The 15,091-nt window shown below is 46.0% G+C and overlaps 1 protein-coding gene across 4 annotated transcripts in view; it reads right to left on the reverse strand.

Annotated features, from left to right (window-relative positions):
• Positions 1-232: 232 nt before the first annotated feature.
• The window catches only part of LRRTM4 (leucine rich repeat transmembrane neuronal 4), a 280,687-nt gene continuing 265,828 nt past the window's right edge, over positions 233-15,091 (reverse strand). For 3 of the 4 annotated variants that reach the window (XM_061478932.1, XM_061478931.1, XM_061478933.1), the window contains one exon: positions 233-782. In XM_061478932.1, coding sequence (XP_061334916.1) covers positions 561-782 — 222 coding nt within the window. In that variant the 3' untranslated portion in view covers positions 233-560. The remainder of the gene's footprint in view (positions 783-15,091) is intronic. The other variant, XM_061478935.1, reaches the window with a different exon arrangement.

A 15,091-nucleotide genomic window follows, 5' to 3' on the forward strand; every position in this document is an offset into this window, starting at 1 on the left:
CAAAAAGAAACCAAAGCCCCAAAAGAAAAACCAGAAAATAGAGATTTATCTGTTGTTGCTTTAAAAAGAACAAAAAATATGAGACAGATCTTTGTCGAGTAATAACCACTGAAGAAGGGACCATGGTTGACCCACCCTACCCAAGCCCTCGCCCTCCCCTTTTGTTTTTACCTGTGGTTCTCCTTCCCTGGAACCGTGCAATGTAGAAAAATCAAATATACAAACAAAACTCTTAAATCCATCCCTTTATGTAGCTAGAGTGAAATCTATTTTTTTTTTCTCTGTTTTGTTTTAATAAGAACTTGACAATCTCTCTTTAATATTTACATTGAGGAATCTGTTTGAAAGTTTAAAGCAAAGAAAATCCTGAAGTTCTCAGTGGGTCCTGCAAGGTCGCGCTTGCACAGTCTGCGGAGGTTGCTTTAGCCCCTTCCCTTTGTCTCTGTTGGAACATTTGTAACTGGAATGGTAGATTTGAGTGTCTTGCCCTGGTCTCTTCCGAGACGAAAAGTCCCCTCAAAAGAACTCCCACTCTGCCCCTGAAGAGCTTGTCTCCACTGTTAGTTTGGTATTCTCTCAATGTAAATGGCTGGAGCAGCCGAACGCGCGATTGTAGCTATGAAGCTGTGGTCTCGACTGAGTTCCAGGTTGGTTGTCTCAGCCTGCTCCCGGGACATGGCATCGTAGCCCTTATTTACATGGAGAGGCTTATGAGCTTGGCAGTATCCGATCACCGGCTGGTCGTAACTGTAGTAGGGTAAAGTCTTCATGTGGTGAGGAACCTGCACCAGAGAAACAGAGATCAAGAAAGAGAAAGCTGTAAATGAGGTGCTCAGGCATGCATTTGTACAGCATCTATCACAGCACGGCCTCAAACCACCTGGGTGCTCAGCACATCCACACTCATCACACCGAGATAAACCTTTGAGGCTTCTAGGTTGGCTGAGGCCCACGCACATCCCTCTTGAACAGGACTGCCTACATCTGTGTTAGCCAGTGGATCCCCACTTGAGGATGGACCTTGTATCTGCTGCAAGCCTGCAGTGACCACAGCCTCCTTCTGTCCCTTCTGCCTACAGAAGCTGTGGCTGCCCCATCCCTGGCAGTGTTCAAGGCCAGGTTGGACACAGGGGCTTGGAGCAAGCTGCTCCAGTGGAAGGTGTCCCTGCCTGTGGCAGGGGTTGGAACTAGATAAGCTTTAAGGGCCCTTACAAACCAGTCTGTGATTCTGTGATTTGCTGTCTGAAGTCAGGTTAGAGGGGAATGCTCTATCCATTTCAGCAACTGTGCTTGTGGACAGACTCTCAAAGCAGTCCTGAGTGCTGAATTCTGGCCTGTTTTGGACAATCCGGCTCTGAAAGGTGAACTGGAACCTGCTAGTAGAGCCATAGAATGGTTTAGGTTGAAAGGACCGTAAGATGATCCAGTTCCAATGCCCTGCTATGGGCAGGGACACCTCACCATAGACCATGCTGCCCAAGGCTTCATCCAGCCTGGCCTTGAACACTGCCAGGGACGGGGCAGCCACAGCTTCTCTGGGCACCCTGTGCCAGCACCTCAGCACCTTCACACGGAAGAGCTTCTTCCTTCTATCTAACCCAAACTTCCCCTGTTCAGGTTTAACCCCATCACTCCCGTAACCCCTTGTCCTTGCAATACAAACCTGTTAAAAACTGGCCCTTCTTCCAGTGCCCTGAAAGGGGCTGAGCATTTCCAGAGATCCCAGCCCAGCCTGAGCATGTCAGAGCACTGGGGAACCCAGCTGCCAGCACATGGAGCTTCCAGCCCAGCTGAACACGTGTTTGTCTCTCTATGACCAAGCTGCCTGCCCCAGGTCACCATCTCCTCAGGTCTTTCTCTTACAACCTCCCCCAGATAAACACTATCAAAGCAGCTCAACAGCGCTGAGCAGATGCACACCTTGTGAAATGGTCACGTAGCTGAGCTCTATCCTGAATCCCATCTCTCTGCTTCATGGAAATACTCAGAAACTGCCAGCCTCCCCCCCCAGCCTTCTCCCTTTCCCATAAATGATCTATGCCTGCAAATGTTAATCCTGCAGCTAAATATTATTTATGGCCCAGCATCAGCTACAAATCTTTGCAGATAATTTTATCATCTGCAAGAGAGGAGCTGATCAAATAGCAAGAAATATGCTCTTAGGGATAAAAACACACTGCAGGAGATACAGGCAAGAGTTTATTGTAACACAGAAAGCCTAAGCTCATTAGAGCTGCAGATATCCTACACATAATTCAATCTTCTAACAAATGCCTTTTTATTTTCCATGCCCAACTTTAAGAGAAGACTACAGAGCTAATTTATCACAAGCTTCCATTGCAGGGCATGGAATCACAGACTGGTTTGGGTTGAAAAGGACCTTAAGATCATCCAGTTCCAACCTGCTGCCATGGGCAGGGGGGCCTCACACCAGACCAGGTCACCAAAGGTTCTTTCCAACCTGGCCTTGAACACTGCCAGGGATGGGGCAGCCACAGCTTCTCTGGGCACCCTGTGCCAGCGCCTCAGCACCCTCACAGGGAAGAGCTTCTGCCTTATCTCCAACCTGAACATCCCCAGTTTCAGTCTGAACCCATCAGCCCTTGTCCTATCCCTACAGTCCCTACGAAGAGTCCCTCCCCAACATCCCTATAGGCCCCCTTCAGACACTGGAAGCTGCTCTGAGGTCTCCACACAGCTTCTCTTCTCCAGGCTGAACAGCCCCAATGTTCTCAGCCTGGCTCCATACAGGAGCTGCTCCAGCCCCTGATCATCCTCGTGGCCTCCCCTGGACTTGCTCCAACAGCTCCACGTCCTTATGATGTTGAGGACACCAGAACTGCACACAGTGCTGCAGGGGGGTTTCACAAGAGCAGGACAGAGTGCAGGCACGCTTGGCTCAAACAGGTACGAAAAAGCAAGGGCATTAAGACTAACTGTAAGCTTTGCAGGGTTAGAGTTCCTCCTGCATTTGGATCCTCTCAGCAGCTCAATTCCTCCCTCTGCTTCTCTGCAGAATACTGGAGAGACTCCAAACCTGTTCCACTGGAAGGAATTCAGCTGCAAATGTTGTTTTACGTGACAGCTGAAAGGCAAGGATGCAGAAGACAAGCTGCTGGCCAGAATTTGATGGGACAACTGTGTTCACTTGTGGATCAAATTCAGCCACAGTAAGAAAGTGTGACTCCCTCTGGATACAGGGATATCTACGCCAATGCCTATCAGGGCCTGGATATGTCCTCAGCCTTTAAGGCAGCTCTTTATGCTTCTATAAAAGCCAAGGACCATTTGTGTTCTGGAGAGCTGAGAGATTGAGGTCCCAGCTTTACAGCAATAATCCACAGGACATTAACCTGGGTGCAGCACTGTTTGCTTGTTTTCTCCCTTTCTCCATACAGGAGTCAGAAGGATCAGGATCTCAACAGCATCCCTATAACAGGGGATGAATACGCTTCCTTTCCAGCTGTTTCTCTGTGGTTTTATATAGCTTGCTTTCACTTCAAAATCAGGTTTGTGTATGCCTCAATCACATTAGGAAGGGTCTCTGTGCCCTGTGGGTGGAGAGAAAGGTGTAAAACACAACACAGGTGTACTGGGCAACGAGGGAATGAAAAAGTTGCAGGTTAATGTGTAGAAAGCATTTCTAGGGTAATGAAGGCCAGCAATGGGTTTGCTGCTCCCCATTTTCAGGCCTGGCCCTTGTATGACTCTTCCTCTTTTCAGTGCTAGATCCCACCAAGGGAAGTAAAACAACAATCACAGAATCACAGACTGGTTTGGGTTGGAAAGGACCTTAGGAGCATCCTGTTCCAAACTCCTGCCATGGGCAGGGACACCTCACACTAGACCACGTCACCCTAATCATGTCAAATGACTGTAAGAGCCATAATCCTTAAGGTACCTCCAGTAAAACTGGGTTAAGAAACGCCACCAGCACCCCCCAGGTTAGCTCTTGCATTGGCTCCAGAGTCAAGGTAACAACCACAGAAAACATGCAACAAAACAGAACCTTCCTGATGGCAGTGAAAGGCTCCCAGAGGACAGTCCCACAGAATGAAGGGTCCTTTCCTTCCCTGAAATACCTTCCCTGACACAAGACTGGAACTGGATGAGCTTTAAGGTCCCTTCCAACCAAAACCAGTCTATGGGTTTCAGAAAGACACGAGGGATCATTTTCATGTACAGTGAAGGGACCCTACCTCAAACCAAAGCCCACAAAAGCTCTTTCAGGACACAGCCTCGACTGTAGATGCAGACTACTGCAGATGGGGGCACATTTGTGGCACCAGACTGGCACAAGTCAGAAGGATGGCAAGTACTGATGCCTCTGCTCATTAAACAAAGCTGGTACTAATCGGATTTCTTCTGATTCAGAGATCAACAAAACATATTTAAGACTACCTAAGATACTGAAAGTTAATTTTATATGTCTTTTTACTCCAGGATCTGAAGCAGCTTCTAGTTTCATTATAGCTATGGAACTAATACCTGAGATACTGAGATGTGACCTTGGAGAAGCCATTTTATGAGCTGGAAAATGAGAAGATTAAGTCCTGTCCCTACTTGCCCTTAGAGAGTAGAGCTGGTTGAGGCAAGGGCTGTTTGTGCAGGGACTAAACCAACACAACTGTAACCTAAGCCAGGATCTTTCAGCTCCTACGGTCTCCAAGAGACGACAAAGCAGAGGAGGAGAGTGAAGAAAATCCAGGCAGGTCCCTAAATACCTCAGCAAACAAATACAGCCTCTGGGATTGTGTCACCTCTATCTCAGGGCCTTTGCCATGGAAGGCATGTTTTTCACTAGCTGGAAAATGGAAGTAAGGCTGAAAATTACCTGCCAGCAAATGAAAGGCAGAGCCAGGAGCAGAACAGGGATCCTCCAGCCTCCTCCACGCTGCCACTCACCACAGCCACTTGTGCTACAGCTCTCTTTTAAGTTTAGTTCTGGACTAAGTTCAATTGTAAATGAAGATAAAGAGTTGCTTACATGGAAACAGCACAGATATAAAACTCTTTCTTTCCTATCCCAGACTGGTTTGGGTTGGAAGGGACCGTAAAGCTCATCCAGTTCCAACCCCCTGAGCAGGCTGCTCCAAGCCCTGCCTTGGCAGGTGAATTTACTGACTTATTCTATCAATTTCTGATAGAAGAGAAAGTTCTCTATAAGATGTCAGTGCTCAGGATTCATCCTGGACTCCTGCTGCAGCAATAAAGCCTGGAGTTTTATCAAAACAGCTACAAAAATCAGCATTCTTGGAATACACATCAGTAAAGATGTAACCTCACCTTATAGCCAGTGAATGCAGTGAGCTCTTAGAGACTATTTGGACTGGGGCCTAAGTGAGCATCAGGTGACCTTATTTAAAATACCATTCTCTACCACCTCTCACAGGATGTTAAACACCCTCATACACCCATAATTCCTTCCCTGATTCCTAACAGGATGCTTCAGCCAACCTGAAATTCAGCCCCGATATGAACTCTAAGGTAAGGCAGTTCTCTATCAAGTAATGCCAAGAGCCTTAACCAGAATGCCAAGCTCTTCCCACTGCAACTCCTGCTTCAGTACTTTCTTCTGTGTTCACAACAGACTCAGTGTAGTGAAGATCAGGTGAGGATCAGAGAGGAACTTTCTGCCTCCCTCAATCTGTTGCGAGATCTGATCACCAGCAGTCCCAGTTGGAATAATTTCCTGGTAAACTGCTACACCACCTTTTGGAAACACAGGTTTTCCAAACAGATCTGTTTCACGCTGGAAATATTACTGCTTTTTTCTTTATGCTCCATTTTGAAGAAGGATCTCTCACCATTCATCACCCTGCAGAGAAGGAAGCTGTCTTGAGAAACATGAATGGTCTCAGTGACTCACTACCAGAACCATCAGCAAGGGGACAGGAATATAACATAAGGCAGGACTGACAATCCCAGCACGGTTGCTGGGGGTATGGATGTGGTGGGATGGAGTGTGCTTTATCTTCTTCCCTGAAAGGAGAATGGTTTTAGGGCATAAACTGTCACAGGATCCTTAAACAAGTGACTGCTTTGGCAAGAACCTAAAGCCTAGAGCCTGGCAATAGAAGTGATGGATGTTCCCAGAACCAGACTTTCTCTGTTCTCTCAGTCTGGGCACTTTGGCTTCATACAGTCACTGTTTAAACACTGCACTTCATAGGTCTTCCATTCTGTCGATCCCGTTTTCAAAGAGAAAGAGCCCTCTGTTTTTAAACCTGAAGACATGCTCCATTCATCCGGGTGGAAAATGCAATCTGACAACCACCCCTGTCCTGCAGGAGACACCTTTCCCTTCCGAAAACCAAAACTGAAGCACGAATAAACTCAGGCAGTTGAACATGATCTGCTTCCACATTTGTTGGCACTTTATAACCCAGGTAAACTGATTTATGTGTAAGTATCTGCCTAGTTAATGATTAAATGATGAAATTACAACTTTAGAAGTTGTCCATACATAGTGAAAACTCAAGAGTTACAAAACATAGAAGTTATCTTTTCTCATTAGTGCTAATATTTAGTCTCAGAACACCACGGCCTCATTGCTGAATTAGCATCATAGCTGTTGATAAATCAAATTCAGAGTTCATTTTAAAGCCTACCATAATTTAGAGTAAAAATTAGCAAGATAAACTACCCCAGCTTTACGATTAGCGAAGCACAGCTTCACATTCGAGGTGGATGGTTCAAGCACATTAGCAGATAGAGCTGGCTTAAACTATGCCAGCGGATTGCACACTGCTGAAAAATCACGGTTCACAACTCTGGAACATCCCTTTGGAGTCAGCTCACAAAAACATTCCCGTTCAGGAGAAGGCCCAGCCATACACTTCCTATTAGACCCACTAGAAAGGACATTGAAGGTAGCTCTGGAATATGAATGGGTACCGGTTTGCTTCTGTTTCCAATGGGAGCAAACACAAAAGGGACTGGCTGGTTTTTAAAACAGGCCTAAACTCACTTCCTAAGGTAATTCCCATACTGACAAAAGAATCCAAATCTCATCTATTGTAGTTCAGAGGGCTCAGTTCCGAGGTGGGGTGAGGCGGTTACTGAGGCTGTCTGTGCGACATCTCATGCTTGTTTCTCATGTGAAGGTCTTCACAATCTTTAATCAGCTCAGGTTCTCTAAGAGCTACAGATCCGCTGGGATCTGCCTGAGGTTGGTGCGCCTACATAAGGCACGAGGCACGGAGCAAGAGTCTTTTGGTAGCTTGAACTGTAGGTGCAATTCCCACAGTCAAGCTCCTGCAATTTCACGTTCAATTTCCTTCCCACTCCAGACAGGAACCACTTCTTTGCCTCCTCCAGCTACTTCCTACCCACTCAGATTAATGGTCTAAGCACTCCCCCATGGTGAGGAGAGAAATGAGAAGGAATCTTTAGTCTCTAGGTGAAGGTCCCACATTGCACGGTACTGAGCCCACAGCCCCAGAATCCTTAGTGACACGACAGGAACCCCCAGCTTCTTATCACAGACTGGTCTGGGTTGGATGGGACCTTAAAGCTCATCCAGCTCCAACCCCCTGCCATGGGCAGGGACACCACCAGAGCAGCTTGCTCCAAGCCATCCCCTTTACATACAGGAGCCTTCCCTTCTCCAAGAAATTGAGGACATACTTCTAAGCATCCACAGAGGGTTGGTGTCCTACAGGGATAGCTCCTAATCTCTTGCACTCTTGTACACACATGCAAAGGTGCATGTATGCTCTAAAGTGACAGTGCTGTACAAAGTAAGCTTGTCTTCTAGTTAAAGCACATTACCTCTGCTGATTCACTTCTCTGAAGCCTTTTACATTATCTTATGCTTACATCCACCACAACAGTGCTACAAACTGGTCTTACGAGCACCCTACATTCACTTAGACTTGGATCCTACCAGTCCAGTTGGAACTGTGGCTAATGCAGAGCCCTGCAGACACTGATGAATCTGTTTTTGACCAAACCAGAGAGTGCATTTAGCACCCTGCAGTTTCCTACCCAAACCAAGCAGTGAGAGGCCAGGGTAAAGACTGCTCTCCTGACCAGATCTGAGCACTAAATCAAGGTCTTTAGAACCAAGCCTGAAGTCTTCAGAAGGATGTCAGGGTTGGGCACAGGACAGCTTCTTCAATGCATGGAATGGAAGCCTTTTCTTCCTGTTACTGACAGCAAAGACACCATTCGTAGCAAGATGATGACTCTATGACTCTTTACCAAACATTAAGCTGGAGATAAAAGGTTGTGGTTGGCAGATCTCACACCTTGTCCTGGTAAAAAAAAAGGGTATCAGTGGAAATCTGGAGCCGAACTACTACAAATGACTGACAGATGGGTCATTAACCTCCCTCAATTCTTGTGCTTCTAGCTGGAGAAATGGGATCCCAAAACTGACACGGACTGTCAGAGCAGTGTTAGGCTGACAGATGAGGAGAAGCAGCAGAGAGGAGACAGAGGGCAGACGGCAGCGCAGCCATCAGCTCCTCCTGCGCATCCTATTAGAGGTCTATTTATAGCTCATAAAAAGTTAACTGATAATTAATAACTAGAGAAATTAAACAAACATCATCGTGTCAGATATGATTATAAGCATATTAACCCAATAAATTATGTCATGTTAATAGGCAATTTTTGGATAGATGGGGCTACATAATACTCTGCAAAATTGATTGATTTCATATAAAACAAAGATAATTAGAGCGTATCTATTAATTTCTGATGTGGCAATAAAATATTCCCCAACTTTTTTAAACCGTCCATAAGCAACAGAGGCTATCCTATAAAGACAGGAATTGATGATTTATTCATCCTTGCAGAGAGTATTTCATGGTTTAAACCCCGATACAACATCACCCTGTCACTTCCACTGACACTATGAAGTGGATTTTAAGCTTTCCTGTCCATCCCTACAGATAACTTCCTAATCCTTCTACCCCATCACACAAATACCTTTCCCTTTAAAGAGGAACCTCTCCATGGGCTGTTTAACCAAGAGTGTTTTTCCAGAGATCAGGAGAAGTATCATGCACACTCCTCTGCTCCCTCTATGGGCCGATTTGATCTTTCAATCAGGAAATGAAAAGGTTTCCCTAAAGGAAACCCTGAGAAAGAAGAAAAGCCTTGTAAAGGCTTGTTATTGTTCCTTGGGCAAAATATTTCCTCTAAATTGCTTTATGTGGTTGTTACGGAGTATCTGGCTCCTGACAAAAAGGCCCCACTGATGGAAAACTTCAAGTGAGATCCACGGTAACCTTCGATTTTCCGCCTTGGAAGGCCAATAAAATAAACAAACTATCCAGATATCTAATTGGAAAGCCATTAATATTGCTTCCAGTGCTATTAGGATAATTTCCTATAGAATTCAATAGGGAGAGAAGCCTGGTGGTTCAAAAATGTTTTTACATTGCATAGAGACAGATTAGTTCTTCAAAAGTGATGCAGTACGTTGTAGTAGTTACCTACCTAGATGCAAAAGAATCCTTTTGGGTGCCTAAACAGATGTACCTTCAAAACATAGAGTCTATTTTAAGGCAAGTCGGCTTGCATTTAGCCACTTTAAAGAGCTCTATTCCCCCCAGGAATTTCTGCTCCCTGTGAATTGCACCAAGAGCTGCAAAGGGAGGATCGGTTGTACTTAACCTCTCAGGACAAGGCAAAGGTCCACCTAGCCAAGTCTCCAAGGGATCAAGAAGAAAGAGTTGAGCATAGATCAGCAATCCAGTAATAACTCCCACAGGGCATTCTCCTGACCTCCAACACTCCCAGCTTCAGTTAGCTTTCTGAATTGCTGGCATTTCAGGCCCCAAGCGCTACAGAACTGGACCTGTGATGTATTTAAGAGTCTGAAGCATCCTCCCAGCCTCCAGGTCCAGTGCAGTACTTGGGAAAAGGAAGGATGACAATAAGAGAAAAGGCAGAGCTGTAATCATGACGATGACAACCTGCTCCAGCCATTACAATAAATAAGTACATATTTAATATGATCATCTGATAACGTTGCTGCCACAGTGACAAATGAAGGCAATGGCGAATGAGTGAAGTAAGTCTTTGTCTCATATTAAAACACTGCCTTTTCATTCGATCTGCCTAAAGTTTATAGCAAAAGAACTCGAGGGCTTCTTTAAAGGTTTTTGAATACTATTTAAAGTTGTGCATGGATTCTGTACATCAAGAGACCAAAAATGTACTGCCTAAAGCTGGAGAAATGTGACTCAAATTGCACAATGCGCTGTCCTTAAGACATGAGTAGGGATAAACAAGGCAACGTGATGGCTTATGCTTAAAACCCACACCAGTGCTAGGAGAAAGGGATCTAGGGTGTCTCATCAGGCTGATAAAAGAAATGGAAGCTTTTGCTTCTCTGTCATCCAGTTAAACTAAACCCAGAAGGTTCTGTCTGGAGTCAGAGGCCAGTCTCAACCCACTATTTGAGTAACAAAATGCTTAGAGCCACATTCATAATCGGCACTAATTCCCTTTAACATGGCAGTATCAAATATGCAGGTAGTATCCAGCCCCTGCATCCCCAACAAGCTGTAACATGACAGAGTCCTCCTCCTCTGTCATCATTAAAAATTCAATGCTCAGCATTATGGCATTGGCTTAAGAGAGCAGATAATTTGATTTATGTTTCAGTCAGCTCAAGGCAATTTGAAGGGGTCCTTCTTTACGGAAACTGGGTGCCAAAGAGAAGAAAACATGAAGAAATCAGATGCTCACACTACTGTTTCACCTGATCTGGGGATCAGATGGTTACATCAGGCCATCGACACCCAGAGCTGTTGATATGGAACGACATACACCGAAAGAAGAGGAGCCAGCAGAGCATCACAACTGTAAACTGAGCACAAGTTTTGGGAATTACTCATTTCACCTGAGAAAACAGTGAGATAAATTCACTCCCATGGGAGAGATGAAAGAAACTGCTGGCACCACAGACCCTCCTGGACACGGGAGGGAGCTCCTATTGTACTGAATGTCTCAGCAGGGTTCTGTTCATGAGAAATCACAAGATTCTAATTGCCTCCCCTGTCTCCTAGCAGAGGAATCAGTGTGTGCTGACATACAGGTGGCACAAACAGAGTGGTGAGAGCATTAATCCAGGAGCAGAAGGGACGGCTCCTGATGTGCGGATGTCACTCCCATTAACGCTGACGGGAGCCGCGCGCCTACACCAAGAGGAAGCTGCAACCCCCCCTGTTTCCAAAAGGTGCTGAGAGATGACTCATGTTGGGGTGAGGATTTACATAAGCACCATCTTCCCTGAAAGGGTGAGCATCGGTCTCTGCCTCTTGCAGCACCATAAGTTAAGGTACCATAGGGCTGAGCTCAAGGGAAACGTCTATTTTAGGCTGTGGGAGAGAAAATAATCCAGGGATGAGGATGATGAAATAAGCAGGAATGTGCCCAGCTGTGGGTGACACGCTGCCGGGTACCAAGGCTGGTGCCAGGATTCCTTGAAGGCAGCAGCTTGAAGTCAGAAGACAGGGTGGAGTGGCTGGAATGGGACACAGCGTGGCTTAGGCGTGATGGGGAACAAACACTCAGCTCTTTTCCCAGCTCTGTTGTCACTGAACCCACAGACTGTGATGGGAGAGCACATTCAGCCCATCAGCTCTGAGGAAAATCTCTCTACCTGACCCTCAGAGGCTCCCAGCCTACCTAGCTATAAATGTATTACTAGTAGGTATGGCTACAGAGCTCCCTCCCACCTACCTGTGTCAAAACAAGATGCTGCAGAGCAATACAGGCACTTTAATTAAACTCAGAGAAAGCCTCGAGACCCTTGGCTGTGAATTACAACAACTCACTGTATTCCTAAAGCCTCTCCTTTCCGTGACAGGGCAAGCACACGCTGCCACTGCTCACCTATGACATGCAAAGGAGGGATGCAACAGCAGCATCGTCTGAACGGGCTCCTGGCATGGCAAAGGGGAGAAAGCAGGTCAGGGACTCATAGAGAACAGTGTTAGAGAATAAACACCAAACGTGGGGTCATGCTTCAGTCACCTACAGAATCGCTGTATAGCAGAGGGAAGCAAGCAGAGAATTAATGCAAGACTGTCCAGCATTGCAGGCAAGGGCACTGCACAATGATGACATTATTTTTTAATGCTATACGGAAAACAAATGACTTTTTCATTCCTCTGGGCAAGTTTTATAATAGGCAGGGAAATAATCAGCAAAGACGTACTCAAAATCTTCGAGAAAACTGGAAGAAAGATGAGTTAGAAAATCTTGCCTTAGCAATCTTTGCTGCCACAAAGCCCAGCAGATCAATTCAATTACTTCATGAAAGCAAAAACAATGGGAATAATTATTGAGCAAAAGTCATTGCTTTTAAAGCAGACAGGAATGCCTGCATGACAGCAGAAAACCAGCCAACCCCCCCCCCCCTCAAACCACACGCTAAATCCTCAAAGCAGTCGCTGTCAAATGTGTAAGGAGAGTGCAGCAACTACCCAGGAAAACCACTGAAACACCAGAAAACAGGGTTTAGTGGTCAACCTGCTGAGAACTGGCACAGAAACTACACGGTCAAATGGCTCAGAAGTAGAAAGGCCAGATGCTCCAAGCTGCCTTTGCTCTGCGGAGATGGGCATCAGCACGTCTTCCTCACTCTGTCCCATTTCTAAGCACCAACAGAGCTGCTCCAGCCCCGGGTCCAGGATGGAAGAGCTCTGGGACTGCTCAGTGTCAAGATCACCCCTGTCCCCTTGGAAACAGCTGTCAGCTGGAAGAGCCAGAGCTGTAATTACCGGCAAACAGATTGGGATGTGTAAATGTGAGCGGCAGCCTGAGACCGGCTCTGGGAAGCAAGAAGCAAAGAGAAATCAAGCTCCTTCCCTGTGCAGCCGAGCACTATTGAATCTGGCCAGGAGAGGGCTGCAGAGGACATGGACTTCGGAGCCTGCTCCCTAATACAGACTGGCGTTTACACAAGCCGGAGCAGTCTCGTCCCTATTCTAATGCAATGAACATTAATGAGCAGAAGTAGTTGCTGCCCACTCGGACCGTTTCTGTGCACAGCAGTCGCGATGGAGTGTAAATGAAAAGAACCAGGTTCAAAGAATCCTGCTGCAAACTAAGATCTGCCCTGTGCCCTGGATTCTGGAAGCAGAGGACTGGCTGCTAGAAATACCTGCAGCTTACATCAAGGGAGCGTGCTTCAGCACTCGACCAGCCAAGCGTAAGCCAAATGCTTTCCAGCTACTTGGATATTTAAACTTGTTCTGTTGGGAAAGGGAATGCCAGTGGGTCCAAAGGGACAAAGAATTCAACTTTTTTGGAGTGTAGTACCACTCTGGTGCATTGCTGGTGTGGTGGAACATGGGGCTGCAACCATTAACAACCTTCTGCATGGGCTCTTCCCCTTTGATGTATCTATACCAGTTGCAAACACCTAGAACAAGTACCCAAGGCAAGATGCAGGTGGTATCATGACCTCATCCCCGACTATACAATAGTGAAAGAGTTCAGGAGAAGAAATATGAATAGATAACCAAGCCTCTCATCATCCTAAATCTGCTCCTTGTTTGCAGCGCCTGGAGGCCTCAACAAGACCTGCAACCACAGTGTGGCAACCAACGCTCAGGCACTGGGTAAGAGCCCTGGCCCTCAAGAGCTTGTACTCCAGACAGGCATGACAGATGAAGGGTGGGAGAAAAGCAAACAGCAAACAAGAAAGAGATCTCGAAAGTGATGCACAGATTGAGGGACAGATTTTCCCACAAGCTAAATACATGAATACAGATCTTTTATCCCTAAATGACTTCCCTCATCATGCGGCCACTGTGACTGTGTATCTATCTGTAAGCTGTACAGCCCAGTATGAGCAAACCAGCTGAGAGCAAGAGCTGGTGTTGAGTACACAGTATTCACAACAAACACATTTGAGGGGATTTAAGGTCCTCTCCAGCTCAAACCATTCTATGATTTACATCAAACCAGCTCCGGTCTGATCCTATAAACTCCAGTTTAGCTTCATCTCAAAAGGAGTCAGTCTCTGTTCTCTAAGACTGCTCTCAGATGTTAACTGAAGCACATTAAGGTCCCTTAAACCCCAAACCACTCAATGATTCTATGAATTAGACATGATCTTCCAATTCAGGAAAGTGAAACTCTGATACTGTGTCTATAGCCCCTTTCATTTCACCTCCATCCAATTCGACTGGTTTCTCCTTTATCCAGCCAAAAGGACTTCCCTATGAGGTGCTCTAAGTGTTCTGGTGATCAGCTCTTCCCTAAGTACGACCACACACAGTGCCCAGCAGAGCAGGGCAGCGATCACAGCAACACTTACAGCATCTGCTATAATCCACTAATAATCCCAACACTTAACAGAAGGGACACAAACAATGGGGGCCTTGGGAAAAACAGAGTCCTCTGCTTGTCACCTCACTTTAAATACAGAATACAGCCTTTTTCTTTGCCCTGTGTGTTTTCCCACTCACATAAACAAAACCAGGGGAAGGTTATTTAAGTATCCATTAGTTTCCCAGTAACTGTTCCCTTCCTTATTCTTTACCCTGGAATAAAGTACATGGGCTTGCATCAAAACACAAAAGCAGAAAGACCAGTATATACAGTGATTATAACTGCCTCGACACAGTGCTCACTGCTCTGAGGAAGAGCCTCAGAGCCTTCATCTCCGTGATATAAACAAGCTACGCAGAAAGATGAGGTATGGTGAATGATAGTAATGCAAAGTACTGGTTCCCAGCTGGACAATGGTTGACATGGTTACCCTTTTCCTTTCTGTGCTCCAGTTATGTAGTAAGTTCAGCTTCAAAACCTTCCTACAATAGAACACAATGCCACGCAGACTCTTCCTATTACCACGGAGGAGAAGAATGTGCCATTGACAGACTTCTGTGCCCTTCTGAAGCAGAAGCGCTCCGACATCAAAGCTCACAGCACTCTGCTGCAATGGTTATTCACTGCGCCTTTGTGCTTGGGAACTAAAACATTTTTTATGAAGTTCTAAGGGGAAAAAAAATTATCTCCTCAAAATGAGTCTCTTGTAGTAAGTGCTGCAAATAATGAACAGCGGCACTGTTTCCTTTGGAAGGTGAACTGAAGGAAATGCACCTTAATGTGCATT

Source organism: Pezoporus flaviventris, unplaced genomic scaffold (assembly GCF_033815535.1).
Source record: "Pezoporus flaviventris isolate CSIRO_AGI_PZ_B2104156 unplaced genomic scaffold, CSIRO_AGI_Pfla_v1 ptg000138l, whole genome shotgun sequence".
In the NCBI taxonomy this organism is placed as follows: domain Eukaryota; kingdom Metazoa; phylum Chordata; class Aves; order Psittaciformes; family Psittacidae; genus Pezoporus; species Pezoporus flaviventris.